The sequence below is a fragment of the Podarcis vaucheri genome (genome assembly GCF_965113315.1).
Source record: "Podarcis vaucheri genome assembly, chromosome: 9".
Taxonomy (NCBI): domain Eukaryota; kingdom Metazoa; phylum Chordata; class Lepidosauria; order Squamata; family Lacertidae; genus Podarcis; species Podarcis vaucheri.
In genome coordinates this window covers 80,638,170-80,659,599 of record NC_138767.1, presented here as the reverse complement: position 1 = coordinate 80,659,599, position 21,430 = coordinate 80,638,170, and the positions used below count along the sequence as shown (strand labels likewise).

The following is a 21,430-nucleotide window of genomic DNA, read 5'->3' as shown; positions in this document are numbered from 1 at the left end:
TCAAGACTGAGAGCAGCAGGGAGGAAGGTAGCCAGGCATCGGGTTCCGGAGGCTGTCAGCAGGAGGGAGGGCACGAGTCAGGGGTGGTCACGCCCTCCTCAGAGAGCGAGGCAACGGTCAAGAGGAAAGTAGAGAGTTGGGCGCGCGCGCCAAGTTCAAATGCAGCGGAAGCTGGAGCAGTAAGCAGCCCGGAGAGTGAGCCAGGTCCTAAAGCCCGCCGCAAGGAGGCAGAAGGATCAGGGGGGTCAGCGTCAGAGGAGAGTAGAAGGGAGGAGGCCCAGGGGGGCAGAAGGACCCAGAGACGTAGGGAGAGGCGAAGGAGGTGGAGCAAGGCTAGGGTATTAAGCTGGTGTGCAAGAGGCGGGGACTCAGACGGGTCTTCGCCGACCTAGAGCAGAAGGTGTAGAGCTGCACGCTGCAGTTCGGAAATGAAACCTGTAACTCAATAAAGACTCTTTTAAAGTGGACGCTGTGTGGCGTGGTCCTATGTGAGCTGGGACCTGGTAGCAGCTCTGACAATACGCAAAGTTAGGGAGTGCTGCCTTTAAAAATATGCAGCAGCCATGAGAGGTGGAGGAAATCAACTGGTGATTTAGACCTGCAGAATGTGGAGTACATACTAGGACTGCAACACAAGGACTTTCTGGTAAACTGGGAGAGTAAACTGTCAACTGTGATTTGATTAACGAGAGAGAGAGACAGAGAAAATGGTTTTCTCAGGAAAAGCATTTTCAAGGCCAGGCCATTTGTAAGCAAATACTGAGACAGACTAGATATTACACTCTACAGATAAAAGCTGGGGTTTCCCACACTTTCTTTCTGTGTGGGAATTTGCAATTGATTTTTGATTCAGAGAGGGAGTCCTGTGACTGGTGGACGGGACTGTGAAATTTGAGGGTATTTGTGCTTTCTTTACTTAACACAGATTTCAAACTGTTTGATGGTTGTTTAGTATTTCACCTGCAACACTTTGAAAAAGTGCACAACGTTTATAATTTCATTAAAAAAAATTCTTAAAAGTATGAATGCTGAACTGAGTGCAACAGAGGAATAGCTCAGAATTTGATAGCACAGACACTAGAAAAGAAGGCAAAACAAGCCACTTACTCAGTTTCAGATTTGGGCACATTTACAATGGAAATCTATGCATGTCTACTCATAGCTATGTCCCAGATAGTTCAGCACAAGCAAGTATACTATACATCAAGTGTAGCCACCCTGACACCCTCCAGATGTTTTGAACTCCAACTCCCAATAGCCCCAGTCAGCTGGCCCATGGCAGCTGTAGGCAAAAACATCTAGAAGGCACCACAATGGCCACCCCTGCCATACATTATATAAGATTGCAGTCTTAATTTTGCATATCGTAGCCCAGATCAGAATGGAATGTTATGATTTTGCTCATAAAAGATGCAGATACTTACCTGACTTGTAACTCTGCGACCTATAGATATCCCTGAGTTCTTTCATAAGTCGATCTGAAGCCTGGACAGACCCAGAGACTGCACCCTAAAAATAAGTTAAGGGTAGCTTGATTTGATAAAACTTTTAAAAGAACAGTACCAGGGCCATTAAAAGGCTGTTTAAAAGAAGGCTACCAATGATCAATATTGCAAAATTGGCACAATCATTTAGGATACTAATTTTAAATATTTAACAAGTTGGAAGGTAGAAAAAACAGTACATTTTTGGTAAAGTGATTTAAATTCTTTCTATATGTATAAGCAGAGTAAGTGCATACACAGAAAGCATAACTCCCAATATAGCTATGAAATTTACGGAAGTGTGTTAAAAGTACATACATTCCTGCAAGAAACGGTGCAGAAAATGAAATGCTGTATGCATTCTACAGCATGCTCTTATTTGTTTAATTGCCTCTTACATTTAGGTGGTCTTGCCTTTGACTCTTTCGGATTTTTTCTAGGATTGCCAGGTTCTCTTTCTCAATGCCATCATCCTCTGTCTTCTTTCCATCAACAGGTTCTTCCTCCTTCATATCATAATGATCCAGATCAATATCCTACAAGACAAAATTACTATACTACTTAAGAAGAACAAGGCCAACAAAAGCAAAATTCATGTGCCTTAGTGCTTTGCATCAGTCAGGGTTTCTCATACAGGGCAGGGATGTGGGAGAACACAAGCAAGGGCAAAAATGCGGGTGTATCTCATTGGCAAAATGCTTACAAAAGCAATTGAGACTTCATGGCTGTTTCTCTCACCCTGCCCTAAATGTGCACTATTGGCTCAAGTGAAAGGGAAGCAGAAGCCCCCGTTGCTTTGAACCCAGTTATCTCAGGAATATGCACACAGGGAGGAGAGGGCACAGGAGCGAAGGGAAGCTCTACTGCAGGGTCCCTGGCAGTCAGACAGAGATGCACAATGCTGTTTGGGTGGGATAAGGATTGCACACAGAAGGGTTATTGAAGTGTAGGAGGGCAGATCTTGGTAACATTTCAATTGGTTCCCCATGGTTTCCACTCCTCCTTCCCTAGACAGATTCAAGAAGCCGGAATAAGAATAACAAAGACACTGAGGTCCAGCTCTGAGGGCCTTCTGGCGGTTCCCTCCCTGCGAGAATTGAGGTTACAGGGATCCAGGCAAAGGGCCTTCTCAGTAGTGGCGCCTGCCCTGTGGAACACCTTCCCATCAGTTGTCAAGCAAATAAGCAACTATCCTACTTTTAAAAGACATCTGAAGGCAGCCATGTTTAGGGAAGTTTTTAATGTTTAATGCTGTATTGTGTTTTTAATATTCAATTGGGAGCAGTGGCTGGGGAAACCCAGCCAGATGGGCAGGATGCAAATACAAAAAATATTTATTTATTTATTTATTTATTTATACTACTACTACTACTACTACAAGGAAAGCATGCACGTGCATGCACAGATGTGCATGCACAGATGCGCACACACACATACTTCACCCATATCTTCCTCCTCCTCTTCTTCTGATGTAACCTCTTCCGTTGTCCCATTCTGGAACATAACAAAATCAGATTCTTTGTTACTATCACTTTCAGTTTAAAAAAGAAAGAAAAGAAAAAGTATGCTAGCGGCCAAGAGGCTGAGTAAATTTAAATTTGACCTCTGCTATAATCTCACTAGATGGCCACAACACATGCTAGCTTGAGCACCCCATTCCCAATAGCAACACTCACTTTTCAGGGAGGTTTCGTCCCGTAGGGTTTACAAGATAATGCACATGATATGCTTTGAACACTCAAAAGCATGTTACAAATGCTAAACACCATTACTGAAAATAGGAATTGAGCTTATGAGCTATAAAGAAGCACACACAAAGATGCAAACATATGCACACACTGACTGCACTTTGATAAAGAACTATCAGTTTTGGAAAAAACATTAGAAACAGAGAGGTGTCTAGTGGCGAGAGATTAAATTCTCAATGAGGCAGCACTACGAAGGCCACAGTGAGCTTCTTAAAGCTGGAGGAGAGTAAGCATCTTGCATGTAAGGGAGGAACAAGAAGATAGGAAAGCTTCGCCCTCACTGGAACTGACTAAGCAGCAGAACCTAAAAGTTCTTTATAAGCCTACCCTGCTTTGTTCCATCACAAAGATAAACACAATACTCATCTCAAACAATGAGGAATGTTGTTTTCCTTAACAAGACAATGAGTACCACTTGCTCTGCATAGAAATGATTTTTTGAATTAGTCACCTTTACACACCACAAAAAATAACCCGTGTTGCACTCCTATGTCTGGTCAGCAGCATGCTTAAGGGAGGTTCAACAATCTGTGCCCACAGCCCAAACATCAAGCAGACCCATTAGCACCTGTGAGTCAGAGGAACATTAGGATTTACCTGGCCGGTCGGCAATGGTTGATCTAACATTTCAACATCAGGATGCTGAGGAAGATTATATAGTCTGCAGAGGTCGCATATCAATCGTTTCAATTGTTGGAGAAGCTACAAAACAAGTAAAATGGTGAATGGTTTGTTCTCACGTTCTATTTGAATGAAAGTTTGCCGTGCTGTGCCCTGAATCCTGTGCCCAACAAAGAGGATACCCACCTCTTAAACAAATGACTATAATATACCCTATAATATACAAAGGCTATAAATTGTTAAGTCTTAGATTTCCTGGTACTCAGATTAATAAAGCAACAGCCTCCATCTTGTATCTATCCAGCTATTCTGGGAGGGCACGCAGGACGGTCCTCTTGACCTGCCAGCACCACCTGGAGGAACTGCTCAATTGAAAGCACATACCCTGAGCATTGAAGCGTGCACATCAGAGACAAGGATTCGCGTGAACCCTTCTCCATGATGTATCAGAGTTCCATACGCACAGGAGACTGAGAGGAGATATGTTAGCTATCTTCAAATATCTCAAGGACTGTCATAGGGAAGAGGGAGCATGCTTGTTTTCTCCTGCTTTGGAGGTTAGGACTCAAGGCAATGGCTTTGCAGACATTGTGATATATCAGCATATTTCAGTATTCAGCTGCTGATATATCATGATGTTGAAAACCAGACATCACCCAGCCCTAGTCTTAACTGCACCGCAACAGACAGAATCATTAGGCATATGCTTCAAAAACTAACAAACATCTAGTTTGTTTACAGAAATAAATTTATAGAAATTCGGTGTCTGACAGAATATTTGGTACCAGGAATAAATTTTCTCTGTGGCTTGTGCCATCCGGACCCACCTGTCCTGCAAGACCCTGGAAATGGAACACCTTGCTTACTCCAGCCCTTTGCTGCCCGGATCAGGTGTCCTGCTCTGCAGAGCATTCTGCCTTGGACTGGCAATTGCACTTCCTTCCAGCCCTATGAAAATTACCACTTTTACACACACACTCAAAGCACCTATTCATCTGGGCCTTAAGTGCTTTTACATTTACCACATACACACAAATCCTAGTTTTTATCAAGTGTTAAGGGCAAGAGGGATGCGGGTGGCGCTGCGGGTTAAACCACAGAGCCTAGGACCTGCCAATCAGAAGGTCGGCGGTTCGAATCCCCACGACGGGGTGAGCTCCTGTTGCTCAGTCCCTGCTCCTGCCAACCTAGCAGTTCGAAAGCCCGTCAAAGTGCACGTAGATAAATAGGTACCGCTCCGGCAGGAAGGTAAATGGCGTTTCCATGCGCTGCTCTGGTTTGCCAGAAGCGGCTTAGTCATGCTGGCCACATGACCCGGAAGCTGTTCGCCGGCTCCCTCGGCCAATAAAGCGAGATGATCGTCGCAACCCCAGAGTCGGTCACGACTGGACCTAATGGTCAGGGGTCCCTTTACCTTTACCTTAAGGGCAAGAGGAGAGGGTCCATTTGCTGGCGGCAGCCCAAAACAGACAGAATTTTGTCTCCCAATAAGCTACATGTAACCTGAGTTTTGCACCTATGGTAGCACAGATTAACAGCTGGGACCTGGGACCACCTATGGATCTCCGGCAATACATCAGTGTTTTGCTTCTTGACACCCTGCTCAGAGCCCATAGGATACTATTTTTAGCCTGCAAAATGCTGTTTCCCTTTAAATACCCCTCCATTCAAAGACAGGCTTAGGAATGGCACATTCAGCGTGGAAGTGTCAATGAAAGATCTATTAGACCGATTTGCAGATTTTTGTTTGAGCAAAATGTACAGCACTTACTGTGTAATTCTTTATGAATGTTAAAGCTGCAACCCTAAGCATGCTTACTAGATAGTTCTATCCCACTGTATCCAGTATGATTTACTTTCAAGGTTTTTCAGACTTCTTTAGGATTAGCGCATTAAACAACAAGACAGATTTAGTGGCATCCATAAGACCCCATGTCAAGTCTGGCTTCGTCGTGCAGTGCCACTGTTTTCCCAAGCACCTGAAGCTCCTTTTTAAATAAGAGTGAGCAGGTTTCAACTCCTCATTTTTACTGTGGAGAAATAATGACCAGCTACTGTTAAATGCTTAAGCAACCAACAGAAGGCACTAGCTTCTGCAACCCAAACAGTCCCCCTCAGTAGATTTTAACTATAGCATAGATTCTAGCGGGCAAATTAACTAAATTTGAGTACAGTTGTACCTTGGTTGTCGAACCCCCTGAAACTTGGACGTTTTGGCTCCTGAACGCCGCAAACCCAGAAATGATTGTTCTGGTTTGCGAATGTTCTTTTCGAACCTGAACGTTTGACGGGGCTTCCATGGCTTCTGATTGGCGAAGCCGTGATTTGGTTTTCAAATGTTTTGGAAGTCAAACGGACTTCCGGAACGTATTGCATTCGACTTCCAAGGTATGACTGTATGCAGAGCATGGTAGACGGAGGAGGGAGAATTATAGCTTCTGGATCTCTAGGTCAAGGCAAGGCCTCTACCAACACTTGCTTGGGAAGGTAACATGCTTGGCTTACAGAAGCAGAACTAGTTAAGGCCCCAGTTTGAGCTACAAACTCATGTCGTAGAAAGTTGGTCACATCCTTCCCTGCCCAGCAACCTTAGATAACCAGGAAATGTGGCTCTATTTTGGGATGCTATTAAGCAGCAGATGAAGCCACAGGCTAGGAAACAAGCATAGAATTGTTGGATGCAGAAAGCATAATGCACTCATGGGTAGGAATGAACAGTGTCGCTTGCTCCTATTTGGAACCAGCTACCTCCCAGGCAGCCTTGAAAGAGGCAGAACTAGTACAGGTCCAACACAGCGAATCTGGGATAATAATGCCAAAATGTTATAGTTATCTTTCTTGGAACTGTTTCTGAAAACACAACTTTCCAGATGAGCTTGCTGCTGCATCAGGACTCTTTCCAACTCATCTGAAGCTGCAAGGCCTAACAGAATGAGTCTAGTCCAGACCCTTTGATTTTTGTAATCTATTCTTATTCAAAATATGCATCAAGAAACTTAAGCAGATGTCCCAACATCTCATTTTTAGAACAGCCTATCCCACCTGCCTGGCAATGGACACATGAACTCTGATGTCACATCTACACATTAGCATTAGATGTCCTACACAATACTGTATACATTGGTCTAAAACATGTTACACTTATCAATAGTCCACAGTTCAGATTTAAGATGCAGTATGAAGCAGTTACAGACTGGAAAATGTTTAACCAAAAGTGTTTAAACTCCAGTAGTGCAGAGTAAGAGTGAGAGTAACATTTGGTACTACAGTGGTGCCCCGCAAGTCGAATGCCTCGCAAGACGAAAAACTCGCTAGACGAAAGGGTTTTCCATTTTTGCGTTGCTTCGCTAGACGAATTTCCCTATGGGCTTGCTTCGCAAGACGAAAACGTCTTGCGCTTTTTTTAAAAAGCCGCTTGAAGAGGCGCAGTTGCGACGGACCGTGCTTCGCAAGACGAAAAACATCGCAAGATGAAAAGACTCGCGGAACGAATTCTTTTCGTCTTGCGAGGCACCACTGTACTACGTTGCTGTGGATCTATAGACAATTCAGGATACTATGAAGCAGGATGTGTCTCAAATGTTTTCAGCTTAACTGGCTTCACAGTGCTTGGCAAACCCTGAGAATGGTAAACATTGCTCATTACAAGAGACTCCAGGAAAACCGAATCTATGCTCATGAGCAGCCGGAGAGCCTTCTTGATGTGTTGGAACAAAATTAAATCATGAAGGAGTTTGCCAATAAATACTAAATATCATTTAATAGATTTTCCAGTTGTAACCTTCTTTCTGGAATGCTATTATTGCTATACTTCTTTTTATTATAACTTGTGATCAACTCCAACACACTGCCAGCTCTGCTTAGACTCTTACACTCTCTCTCTCTCTCACATCCTCACCAACAGGCACGTGTAAATGATATCAACTGGAACACTAATCCAAAGCATCAGAAGACAACCTGAACAGGACAACTGTCTCCTTCCTAAAAGCAGCCAAGCAAGGGAAGCAGCAGCAACACCTGTTTCTAGATGCTCTACCATTCTACTGCTGCTCCAGAATTCCCATGGTTAAGATTTTTGGGACTGTAGCATCAAATCACGGCTGCCAAGAAGGTGGCTTGGGCTTTGCATCCAGAAGACGGCAGTCCCACAAGCCAAGAATTTTGGCTAGGAAGAAAAATTATTTCCCAGTAGTGCATATTATGAATTGCCCCTTGGTTAACACCCCCAATTTGATTTCAAGAATTGGTGGTAGAAATACATACATTGGAAAGCCTAGTAGGACTTCAGCCCTCTGCTTTGGTCACGTGTAAAGGCAGGGTAGCTTTAAAACTAAATACAAGAAACCACCATGATGTCTTGAAGAAGCCTTTCCCAGACCTCAAATATATATATAAAAGGATGTCAAATAGAGGAGGGAGAAAGGTTGTTTTCTGCTGCTCCAGAGAAGCGGACACGGAGCAATGGATCCAAACTACAAGAAAGAAGATTCCACCTAAACATTAGGAAGAAGTTCCTGACAGTAAGAGCTGTTCGACAGTGGAATTTGCTGCCAAGGAGTGTGGTGGAGTCTCCTTCTTTGGAGGTCTTTAAGCAGAGGCTTGACAACCATATGTCAGGAGTGCTCTGATGGTGTTTCCTGCTTGGCAGGGGGTTGGACTCGATGGCCCTTGTGGTCTCTTCCAACTCTATGATTCTATGAACCTGATGCCCTCCATGGTCATGCTAGCTGGGGCCAATGAGAGCTGCAGTCCCACAACAACTGGAGGGAACAGGGTCAGAGAAAGCAGCATGAAAGAATCACACTCTGAAGCTCTTCTTCTCCTCCTTGCAAGTCATAATACAGCCAGCTATGATAAGAAAAGAGGGCAGCGCTAGTTTCAGTTTTGGCACTATGTGTTAAGAGGTACTGTCACAATATCTAGAAATTATTTTTGACAGGAAAGCATGAAAAATCCCACCTGCTTTCTCCCATACAAATGGACAATTTTGTTATTTATAACATGCCCCCCTTTCCATGCAAAGCACACTTGTTTTTTTGGCTTCTGCTTTTTGCAATTGCTAAAACATTTGTGGTAGTTACCCTGCATGAGCCTTTGCTGTGAATAAATGGTTTCTGCAAACTGAAAGAGACACTATTCTAGATCAAATATTTTTAGATGGCCAGCTGGTGCCACTTGTGAAACCACAAGCAATATTTTTCCTTAAAACAAAAAAGGCACCACCAAACAATGGCATGGCTGTGGGATTCTGACCTAATACCTAGTTCATAACCAAATGCCAGATTAAGCAAAGGAGGACAGGTGATCACTTACCAGAGTATTGCTCTTTTTAATATCATCTAAACGCTCCAAAACTGAAGTCAAGTTGGGGTCATCTGAGTCCACGAACCATATTGGCGATGAAGAGGGATAAGACTCCTGCTTTAAATAAATAAGTAAGTAAGTAAGTAAGTAAGTATTATGCCTGAACTACACATTCATATTTCAAAGCTTCTGGAGAACTGCACTTGTTAAAATATAAAGTATGTCCCATTATCAAGGTGAGAGAAAGAATGCTTTTTAAAAAACCAATAAAGCAGACCTCTGCAGCTCCCCATCTCAACTCCAGACAGACACAGAAAGTCAATTATGTAGAGTGGGCAACTGTTTTCCAAAGCAGGGAGCACACTTGGCTATGAAGATTTAACTAATTGCCTGAAAAGAAAAAGCACCAACTTCTTCAACCGCCATCTCAACTTTTCCTTCTTTTTCTGAGGGTACAACCACTTTCTTCTAGGAAAGGGTCACTAAGACAGTTGTGCAAATTATGTTCACATGAGCCACTAGCCAAAGGGTGTGTGTGGAAAATTGCCTGCCTACATATCATAGTAATTTGTCGCCAAAATCAGAAGGTAAGTGTTCCTGCTAGTCAGCAGGAAGCAGTTTGCGTCTGGCCAATTTGAGATGTGCAACCCCTCCATTGGCTTTTTGAGCATACCAGTGAACACCAGGAGCCCCATTGTCCTAGCCAAAAATGGGTGCTCCATGCATCGTTATCCCCCGCCAAAGAGGTAAGAACTGTGAACACATTCCCCTTCCTAATTTTAGCCTCACAACAATTCTGTGAAGTAGGTTGGCCTGAGGTAACCCAGTGAGCTTCAGAACAGAGTGAGGATTTCAACCTAGTTTGATATTGTTAACCACTGTACCACACAGGCCTTGCCTCCAGCTCAGTTTGCACATAAAGCTAAGTCAAACTATGGTTTAGTGAGAATGAGCAAGAGTGAAAACTGTGCCTGCTTCACTCCTTGTCGTCTGGCTGGTACAATACTCAGAACTGTGTCAGTGAGCCCTCTACCGCTTCTTGCCTACTTCCCCAAGGTGAAGCCTTTCCCCTCCAGCAGGGGAGGGGAGGGTCTGTAAAAGAAAGCAGAGCAGCAGCAGAGATAGGGAGTGAACCCCAGATCCAGCCTGAAGCGGGCTGACTCCAACTTGAAATGAGACTATGCATTCCATTTGGAGCTCCTCCTCCAAGGTCTCATCCCATCCCAAGAAGAGTGGTTATTTACAAGCCTATGCTCAGAAATGGCACTAATAAATGCATGAGGAATCCCAGAGCAGAGCAGGGCAGGGCTGGTGAAAGGTTTGGATGCTGGAAACAAATTAAAATCACTGGATAGCCATGAAGCTCCCCAAAGGGCCTTGGGCCAAACACTGTCCCCTCAGCCTAACAGGGTTTTTCTAAGGTAACACAGAAGGTGGCTACTTTCACGGCAGCAAATTTCTTATAGGAATAATTAATGTAACACTTCTTTCCATTTCAGATGAAGCTTTCAGGCATAATTAGCTCCCTCTTGTTCTTTCCTCACCCTCCCCAATGCTAATTACCGTATTTTTTGCACCATAGGACGCACTTTTTCCCTCCTAAAAAGCAAGGGAAAATGTGTGTGCGTCCTATGGAACGAATGCAGGGGGGAGGCAGGCGGGAAAAGCCCCCAAGAGCCGCACACAAGCTCCGTGAGCTCTTGCGGGCTTTTCAACAGGAGGGAGAAGGGACTGACTGGCGGCATCAGTCCCTTCTCCCACCTCCCAGAAAAGCCAGGAGAAGCCGCGATCTCTTTAAAGGGATTGCGCGGCTTCTGCGGGCTTTTGCGAGAGGTGAGGGAATCCTCCCACCTCCCAGAAAAGCCAGGAGAAGCCGTGCAGCCCTTTTAAAGTGCGCACAGCTTCTGCCGGTTTTGCGGGAGGTGGGGGAATCCCCCCACCTCCCAGAAAAGCCAGGAGAAGCCGTGCAGCCCTTTTAAAGTGCGCGCGGCTTCTGCCGGTTTTGCGGGAGGTGGGGGAATCCCCCCACCTCCCAGGAAAGCCAGGAGAAGCCGTGCAGCCCTTTTAAAGTGCGCGCGGCTTCTGCCGGTTTTGCGGGAGGTGGGGGAATCCCCCCACCTCCCAGGAAAGCCAGGAGAAGCCATGCAGCACTTTTAAAGGGCGCGCGGCTTCTGCCGGTTTTGCGGGAGGTGGGGGAATCCCTCCACCTCCCAGAAAAGCCAGGAGAAGCCGTGATCACTTTAAAGGGTTTGCACGGCTTCTGCGGGCTTTTGGGAGAGGTGAGGGAATCCCCCCACCTCCCAGTAAAGCCAGGAAAGCCCTGTGCAGCCCCTCCGCCAAGGGGCAGAGCTAAAGGGGAAGCCAAAACAGCGAGCGGGATCCATCCCGCTCGCTGCCTTGGCTTCCTCCATAGCTGCGCGCAACCCCTCCGGCAGGGAGAGGCTGCACGGGGCTATGGATTCTTTAGCCCCACGCAGCCTTTCCTGGGAGGGAGAGGCTGCACGGGGCTAGGGGAAGCCAAAACAGCGAGCAGAATCCATCCCGCTCGCTGCCTTGGCTTGATCCATAGCTGCACGCAACCCCTCCAGCAGGGAGAGGTTGTGTGCAGCCTGTATGCTGCTCTTTGGGGCTGCGGGGGGGGGAAGATTTTTTTCCTTGAATTCCCCCCCCCTAAAAACTGGGTGCGCCCTATGGTCCGGTGCGCCCTATGGTGCGAAAAATACGGTAATACTCTCCATACATAAACCTTCACTGGAGAGACAGAATTCGTTGGTGGAGAATCCATACTTGAGCCACTAATTACTCCAGTAAGTAATTATATAAAAACTGAACAGGTTAAGCGTGGCTAAAAAGATATGGGACTAACCTATCTCGAAGGAACTCAGAAACAACCCTAATTCCAATCAGAAAAGTATGTCATCTCAGACATACACACACTCTTCTTAAATGAGATGTCAGGCCTAATGCTAAAAGAAAAGAATCAATGCAAACCTAAAATAAGATTTGTTTGTTTTTTAAAAAAACCAAAGCAGCTTGGCTTTGTACCACATTCAAGAGACAATCCAGGCACACCCTCATTTATAATGCAACTCTTGAGGCTTGTTTGCTAGTCTGTGGACACTGGCACCCCCCCCCCCAAAGTGAGAAGGCTCGGGAGAACACCAGACACAACGCCTGACTGACATGAATGTAATGAATGCAGACTGGGAGCACAGGGGAGAAGGAAGAAAAGTTCAACATTTCCACTGTCCCAACAACAAAAGGTTGCTCCCTTGAAACTGCACACAAACAGCACCTTCAGAGCTGCCACTTTTTGTCAGGGAGGGAGAATTAAACTCATCCACCCCACTTGCTCTGGCTCCAATGCTGCCTAGGCCCTACTCCCTGGCAGCTAAAGAATAGGCATCAAACGCATTCACACACTTTATGTCTAATTTGGCCCTTAGTAAAGGTCTAACATACAGTGTCTTAACGGCTAGAAGTGGAAGATCTACCAATAGCTTCTCACTTGGGACACAAAGCAATTGTCTCCAGAGAGATGTGGCAACTGGAGCAGGGAATCCCAGGTCAGCAGGACTGTTCTCAGTGCTTGTAATCTGCAAAATCTTCAAAGGCAGCCTCTGTCTAACACTCTGGGGAGCAGCAGCAGCAGACAAGCTAGATAGGTCTGCTACTGGGCAGCTTCTTGTGCACAGAAATGTTGCTTTCTGGCCCTCAAAATTTTTATTTTAATTATGTATCCTCAAAAAATCCTATCTGAAAATGGATTATGACCAAGCACAGGAAGGTCTCTCCTTGCTTTGTTGGTGAACTTGCTTCCCCCACTCCCTTGCTACTATATGTATGATAAACATCTGTCAAGTTTGTCACAAACAGCAGATGGATGTGCTAAATCTGTTTCTGCGATACATTATATCAGATCTGGGGACCCAAATGATCAAATGCTCCTCCATACAGAAGAATAAATAGATCAGAAAGAAGAGTTTTAGATGCTTTCCTATGTGCAGGGAAATATCTATACAGAGGTTGTTCCTGTACAGCCCAGTCACAAATGAACTGCTGTTTATCAGAACTAAACCCCGTTGAAGACATAACAAAAGCTCATGTTTATTCTGCAAAACTAGCATATTCTAAAACAAACATCCCTAATGACCAACAGTTCTACACACCTTTAGATCAAAGAGTTCCTGGTTTCCCTTAATACTGGATTTCTGCTACTTGAATGCTGACCCTCTAAAGGAAGCATGTAACACTTAGCACAGGTCTTAGCAAAAGACAAGACGGTCTGCAGTTTTCAAAAAGGGAACAGATTCATGCAGTTTTTGCCATAGGTTGCACCAAGTTCCACTGTTTATATTAGAAGCAGATGGGTCATGTTGCTTGGCACCAGTTTTTATTTTGCAAGATTCCTGCCATGATTCAGGATGCTTGCTATTTATTAAAACATGTTGAAGGAAGCAGGAGCTATTTAGGGTGTCTGACAATTTAGAACTATGGTCAGAAGGTATATGGAGTCTGGTCTGTGCTTGGATGGGAAATGACTGTTGTTGTAAATAAAAATCTGTGAACACTGTAAGTCTCCTTTAGCTTCCCTCCCTTGTGGAAGAGAGGCAGGATGAATGGGTATTTATTATCAGCTAGCAATTGCCCACTCCTTCCTTTGGAGTGAGGCGGGGGAGAGAGCTGTGCATTTAATACCTGCATTTCTTCACTGTGCAGTTCTATGGAGGCCCGGAGGCTTCAGCCAAAAAAAAAGTTGATAATACCTACTCCAGTCCACAGAGGAGGTTTAGAATGCAGAAAATATCTCCCCTTCCTACAAGTATAGGTAAATATGCCAATATCTCTTTTGGAGTAGGGGCAGAAACAATCAAGGCAGCTTTTACAGATTGCTTTACACCTCTGAAGGGAAATTACTACAACTCCGAGCTCTATAGTACTACTGGTGCTGCCTACAAACTATCAAGCCTTTGGGTTCACACAAACTACCTCCAGGAGTCTCCTCTTAGGAAGAAGATTAATTCCTCAACTTTTGGCTATGTGATCATGATGCAAGTCACCCTGGGCCAGTAAACACTCAGATGGTCAGCTGCTGCCAGTAGTCCTACGCCCCAAAATGCCTTACTGGCCATGAAAAAAAAAACACAACATTAGAATTACACCCCATGACATAAAATGAGTCTAACTGCCTATGACAAGCTGGCACAGCCATTTTCAATTATCCAGTGTGTCAACTCCTTCATCTGTTTATTGCGTAAGGACCACATACAAACACAATTCTGTGTAGCAGGGACAGTAGTTCCAGGCAGAACAGACAATTCCCTCTTGAAGCAAAATGAGCTAAAGTACATCTTGTTTGCTGTAAACAGTACGACACCTCTGTACCAAAGGCACGCTGACATTGCTAAGGAAGTCCCAAGAACAGCTTAAGTCAGCTTTCCCCAAAGTAGGGCAGGTGCCTGACATGGCACTCACGTTCTAGTGCGCAGGCCCCTTGGGGGAGCAGGGGAGGAACAACAGGCACCTCAAGACTACTGAACTCCTTTCGCTCTTGAGACCCTCATGGGACTCACAGGGCTTCGTGCTGTTAAGTGTGGCTGCCAGACAGTGAAAGCTTTTTAGCATAATAAACCTGTTTATGGTGTCAGCACACTTACTTGGCCCTTGACTCGGAGATAAACCCAGCTTTGGTTCAATGGGTTTAGAACCACAATCCAAGTCAAATAAATGGTTATGGCTGCTTAAATCAGGGAGCTGAACTTATATTTGTGGTAGTAAACAATAATGGCTACCTCATCAATATGTTTCAGATGTGTTTCTTGCACTCTTTTCTGGATCAGGTTGGAAGAACTGGCATGAGCCAGTGGACAAGTCTTGGAACACAAACAGGGAGACACGGGTTCAAATGCCCATCCAGTCACGAAGCTAACTAGATGACCTAGCACCAGTCACTAACCTGCACTCCAAGGGTTGTTGCAAGGATATAACGGGGGGAACCGACCTGAGTTTCTTGGAGTAAAGGCAGGATTTAAAATAATAATAATAATAAGCTGTATCACAGCATTGTTCCCTGCAGCCTTTTTTTAAGTGAAGTGCTGACTTGTCAGCTCTCTCATTCCTGGATGAACAGGAAAACAAGGGGGCGGGGAGATACCACTACTCTCATCTCTGCCATTTCAGTTTTCACCAGCAATTAATATTTGTCCCCCAGTCCTCTGCCTATTATTTGACATCATACACTGTCCCACCCCAGTTCTACAATTATGTTTAGGGGCAAATCAGACACACATTATGGTCCACTGGTAGATTCAAGGATTGTTCACAATATGGATTTGTGGGAGTAAATATTGGGATATGCCTCCATTAAAGATTAATATTTCAGTATATTAAAAGTTGACCTTTTGCTTTCTGTATAAGAAAGATGACAAGGCCAAGCAGGGAGCTAGAACATCTTCAGTTTGAGTACTTAAGAGAAGTGTAACTAGCAAATTCCCAAATATGCTGGAGATGTCCATTGCTCCCTTGGCTGAGGCGGATGGAAGCTGAAGTCCTACACAGCTGGGGGGCACCAGGTTGGGGAAGGATGGAATAAAGGATCTCAACCAGTTAAGATCCAATAGGGATTCCTCTCCTACACAAAGAGAAGAAGAGTTTCTGCATTCCTACAACAGCGATGGCAGAGCAGCTTGACATGGCTAGAATTTCTATGTTTGTATAGAACAATCCTGAGTTTTTCCTATCTGAAAGAGCTCACTTTCATCACATGTCACATTAAAACAGCACTGAGCCAAGTTGAGCAGTAGTTCTATAAAACTACAGTCCTAACGCACTGCAAGCAAGCAGGGACCTTTTCAGTTTCTCCTACACAATGACAGTAAGCCATCAGCATCACCACAACTGCTCCTTCCCACCCTGGCATATTTAGGACAGAGAAATGAACGGTTGTTGGCATGAACTTACTGTCTCCTCTTCCTCCACAAAATAAGCAAGACTCATCAAGGAAGCCCAGTGCCATACACAGCCATTTCAACCAACATGTAACCTGACCCTATCTGTGTTTAATCAGAAACAAGCTCCACCAATTTCACTGAGGCTTACTTTGAAGTGTGCATAGGACTGCTGGCTCAAAACCCTTTGCCAGTTTACCAGTGGCATTGAATTCCTAGAATGTTTACAGCTTTGCAGGAAGGTATGGCACCAACGTGCAAGCCTGCAAAAAGAGTTATGCCACTTCACAGCCGAGTGTCACAGGGCTGTTTTACCAGTCGGGGTGGCAAGCTGTTAGCCAACATTAATTTAAATTTATTTATAATAGCATTTATATACTGCCTTCATATAAACTATCAAGGCAGCGTACAACATGTACACAATAGGAACCATATGACATTTGCCTTGTGGGAGAAGAAAACTTCCAAAGGGGTGGGAACTACGATGGTGTGTGGCAATTCAGGATTCAGCAGGCTGCACTAGTGGCTCCTACAAGAGTTTATCAAATCCTGTAACTCTAGTGTTAGTTTTTGGCTAATAAATCTTTTGAAGGTTTCAAACTTGTGTACCTCTGCTCTTAACTCACCTTTGATGCTTAGTATATAGACCAAACAAACTGCAACTAAGAAAAGAGGGAGATTCAACAGGGTGGGGGGAAATCACGTTTTAAATTTATGTCATATTACAAAAGTAGTAAATTTGCATGCTGTATCTAAATAACTTTTCCCCCAAGTGTGATCAGACAGGCTCCATTGCTTCAAATGGACCTTGAAAACTTATTTGTTTACTGTGGCCTTTTTGTAACTATTTTAATTGGACCTGCAATCTGTGATGCTGTTTTATTTATTGCATTATAATTCTAAGGTTCTGTTGCGGCTGATTTTATTTTAATGTGTTTCATTGCCTGCATGTTCATTAGAACTTTTAATTTTAGTGCTCTGCTTTATATTTTTATGTATGTGTGTGTATATACAGTTATACGACATAACAGTCTGAGTGATATATCTGTGTGCTTTCCTTATGAGAAAGTTGTCTTTTAAAAAGGTGGGCTCTAAATCTATAAACATTAAGGAAAATGTTCCCAGCTCACAGCCCTTCATGGTCCTACATTGGGTTGCTACCCATTCCTTTCTAGTAGGGCTCCTACACCTTTAGAATCATAGAATCATAGAATCATAGAGTTGGAAGAGACCACAAGGGCCATCGAGTCCAACCCCCTGCCAAGCAGGAAACACCATCAGAGCACTCCTGACATATGGTTGTCAAGCCTCTGCTTAAAGACCTCCAAAGTAGGAGACTCCACCACACTCCTTGGCAGCAAATTCCACTGTCGAACAGCTCTTACTGTCAGGAAGTTCTTCCTAATGTTTAGGTGGAATCTTCTTTCTTGTAGTTTGGATCCATTGCTCCGTGTCCGCTTCTCCGGAGCAGCAGAAAACAACCTTTCTCCCTCCTCTATGTGACATCCTTTTATATATTTGAACATGGCTATCATATCACCCCTTAACCTCCTCTTCTCCAGGCTAAACATGCCCAGCTCCCTTAGCCGTTCCTCATAAGGCATCGTTTCCAGGCCTTTGACCATTTTGGTTGCCCTCCTCTGGACACGTTCCAGTTTGTCAGTGTCCTTCTTGAATTGTGGTGCCCAGAACTGGACACAGTACTCCAGGTGTGGTCTGACCAGAGCAGAATACAGTGGCACTATTACTTCCCTTGATCTAGATGCTATACTCCTATTGATGCAGCCCAGAATTGCATTGGCTTTTTTAGCTGCCGCGTCACACTGTTGGCTCATGTCAAGTTTGTGGTCAACCAAGACTCCTAGATCCTTTTCACATGTACTGCTCTCAAGCCAGGTGTCACCCATCTTGTATTTGTGCCTCTCATTTTTTTTGCCCAAGTGCAATACTTTACATTTCTCCCTGTTAAAATTCATCTTGTTTATTTTTGCCCAGTTCTCTAATCTGTCAAGGTCGTTTTGAAGTGTGATCCTGTCCTCTGGGGTGTTAGCCACCCCTCCCAGTTTGGTGTCATCTGCAAATTTGATCAGGATGCCCTTGAGTCCATCATCCAAGTCGTTGATAAAGATGTTGAATAAGACCGGGCCCAAGACAGAACCCTGTGGCACCCCACTAGTCACTCTTTTCCAGGATGAAGAGGAACCATTGATGAGCACCCTTTGGGTTCGGTCAGCCAGCCAGTTACAAATCCACTGAGTGGTAGCATAGTCAAGACCGCATTTTACCAGCTTCTTTACAAGAATATCATGGGGCACCTTGTCAAATGCCTTGCTGAAATCAAGGTAGGCTACATCCACTGCGTTCCCTTCATCTACCAGGCTTGTAATTCTGTCAAAAAACGAGATCAGGTTAGTCTGACATGACTTATTTTTCAGAAATCCATGCTGACTATTGGTGATCACAGCATTCCTTTCTAGGTGCTCACAGACTGTTTGCTTAATGATCTGCTCCAGAATCTTCCCTGGTATTGATGTCAGACTGACTGGGCGGTAATTATTTGGGTCCTCTCTTTTCCCCTTTTTGAAAATAGGGACAACATTTGCCCTCCTCCAGTCTGCCGGGACTTCGCCTGTTCTCCAGGAATTCTCAAAGATGACTGCCAGTGGTTCTGAGATCACATCTGCCAGTTCTTTTAATACTCTTGGATGCAGTTCATCTGGCCCTGGAGACTTGAATACATCTAAACTAGCCAAATATTCTTGTACTATCTCCTTAGTTATTCTGGGCTGTGTTTCCTTTGCTGAATCATTTGCTCCAAATTCTTCAGGTCGGGGATTGTTTTCTTTATTGGAGAAGACTGAGGCAAAGAAGGCATTGAGGAGTTCAGCCCTTTCTGTGTCCCCTGTTTGCATTTCACCATCTTCTCCTCTGAGTGACCCCATTGTTTCTTTGTTCTTCCTTTTGCTACGAACATACCCATAAAAGCCTTTTTTGTTGCTTTTAACCTCTCTAGCAAGCCTGAGTTCATTCTGTGCTTTAGCTTTTCTGACTTTGTGTCTACACGTGCTGGCTATTTGTTTGAATTCCTCTTTGGTGGTTTCCCCCCTTTTCCATTTTTTGTACACATCCTTTTTTAATCTTAATTCAGTTAAAAGTTCTTTAGATAGCCACCCTGGCTTCTTTAGGCACCTTCCATGTTTCCGTCTCATTGGTATTGCCTGACGTTGTGCTTTTAGTATCTCCCTCTTAACAAACTCCCAGCCATCATGAACTCCCTTTCCTTTTAGTATTGTTGTCCATGGGATCTCACCCAGCACTTCCCTAAGTTTTATGAAGTCGGCTTTCTTAAAGTCAAGAAATTGAGTCCTAGTATGCTTGGCTACTCCTTTCCGCTGTATAGTAAACTTCAGAAGAGCATGATCACTCGCGCCTAATGATCCTTCCACTTCTACCCCACTAACCAGGTCATCAACATTGGTTAGGACCAGATCTAAAATGGCTGTTCCTCTTGTTGCTTCTCCCACTTTCTGGACAATGAAGTTGTCTGCAAGGCCAGTGAGGAATCTGTTTGACCTTATGCTCTTGGCTGAGTTTGACGTCCAACAAATATCTGGGTAATTGAAGTCCCCCATTACTACTATCTCCCTTCCTTTTGCATGCTTGGCCATCTGTTCCAGGAAGGCATCATCTATGTCCTCCGTTTGGCTTGGGGGTCTATAGTAAACTCCCACAATGAGGTCTCTGTTATTCTTCTCTCCCTTAATTTTGACCCAAATGCTCTCACTTTGGCTTTGAGGATCTAAATCTTGGATCTCTTCACAGGTATACACATCCCTGACATATAACGCCACTCCTCCTCCTTTCTTGTCTGGTCTGTTTCTCTGAAATAGATTGTATCCCCCCATTATTACATTCCAATCGTGGGACTTATCCCACCAGGTTTCAGTGATGCCTATTATGTCATATTTAGTTTGCTGTACCAAGAGCTCAAGCTCATCTTGTTTATTTCCCATGCTTTGCGCATTAGTGTACAGACATTGAAGTCCATTAATCATTCCCCCGTGTCTCTTATTTAAGGATTTTTTCCTCCCACCACTAGGTCCGCGTGCTGTTTGCTCCATTTGGTCTATGACATTTGGATGATCATCTTCATTAATTGATAGACTCCTACCTTCAGGAGCACTGTCTCCCTCCCCCACATTGGTCAGTTTAAAGCCCTCCTGATGAGGTTTCTGAGATTTTTTGCAAAAACATTTCTCCCAACCGTTGTGAGATGCAGCCCATCACTTGCCAGAAGTCCATCTTCAAGAAACTGCAGTCCGTGATCTAAGAATCCAAACCGTTCCTGTTTACACCATTTGCGAAGCCAGCTGTTCACTTCCACTATTTTCCCCTCTCTCCCTGGGCCACGTCGTTCAACTGGGAGGACAGATGAGATGACAATTTGTGCATTTAGTTGCTTCAATTTCCTGCCGAGAGCCTCGTAGTCTCTTTTGATCTTCTGGAGGCTATTGCTTGCAGTGTCGTTGGTTCCCACATGAACCAAGAGGAAGGGGTATTTGTCAGTGGGTTTTATGATTCCTTGCAGTCGTTCAGTTACATCTTGGATCTTAGCCCCGGGGAGACAGCACACTTCCCGAGACGTCTTGTCAGGCCCACAGATCACTGCTTCTGTTCCCCTCAGTAGGGAATCCCCTATCACCACTACACGCCTCCTCTTGGGTTTGGTCGGGGTTCTTCCGTGAGCTGTCCGTTCCAAGGTCGCCTGCACATTCCCTGAGGACTGACTTTGCTGCTCGTCTTCATATACCTGATCGACTGTAATGAGGGAGAGATCCTCAAATGGAGTCTGCTCTTCGTCTTCCATGCTAGCGGAGAGGACCTCAAAGCGATTGTGTATTTCTAAGCAATCAGAGTGAACGCTGGGCCTCCTACTTCTTTGAGTCACGTTTCTCCATATATCTGGCTCCTGTGTTGGTGAACTAGACTCCTTCTCAGGCGAGTCCCCTGTCTCCTCCTTGGTGGAGACGGTGTGCTCTGTTGCTTCCAAGAAGAGCTCCAGCTCTCTAATTCTTCGGAGCGTAGCTACACGTTCCTCCAGTTGCTGGACTTTGTCTTTTAAGAGGGCAATCAACATGCAATTGCTGCAGGTAAAGCTGCCTGCAACCTTTGGCAAGATGGCAAACATTGCGCAGGAATCGCAGGCGACTGCAGCTGTTCCCTCCCCTTCCATCTTAAATGCTGAATAGGAAGCAGAAATTCAACACATGTAGTTTCTCAGAGGAGAGAGAGAACCAGTAGCAGAGTGTGGGTTTAATGGCACAAA

The 21,430-nt window shown here is 44.7% G+C and overlaps 1 protein-coding gene across 5 annotated transcripts in view; it reads right to left on the bottom strand.

Annotated features, from left to right (window-relative positions):
- The window catches only part of UBE2Q2 (ubiquitin conjugating enzyme E2 Q2), a 56,790-nt gene that overhangs the window by 30,638 nt on the left and 4,722 nt on the right, over nt 1-21,430 (bottom strand). For 2 of the 5 annotated variants that reach the window (XM_082238403.1, XM_082238405.1), the window contains exons 2-6: nt 9,167-9,274; nt 3,830-3,934; nt 2,922-2,978; nt 1,883-2,020; nt 1,425-1,509 (exon numbers count right to left, since the gene is read on the bottom strand). In XM_082238403.1, coding sequence (XP_082094529.1) covers nt 1,425-1,509; nt 1,883-2,020; nt 2,922-2,978; nt 3,830-3,934; nt 9,167-9,274 — 493 coding nt within the window. The remainder of the gene's footprint in view (nt 1-1,424; nt 1,510-1,882; nt 2,021-2,921; nt 2,979-3,829; nt 3,935-9,166; nt 9,275-21,430) is intronic. The other 3 variants (XM_082238404.1, XM_082238406.1, XM_082238407.1) reach the window with 2 other exon arrangements.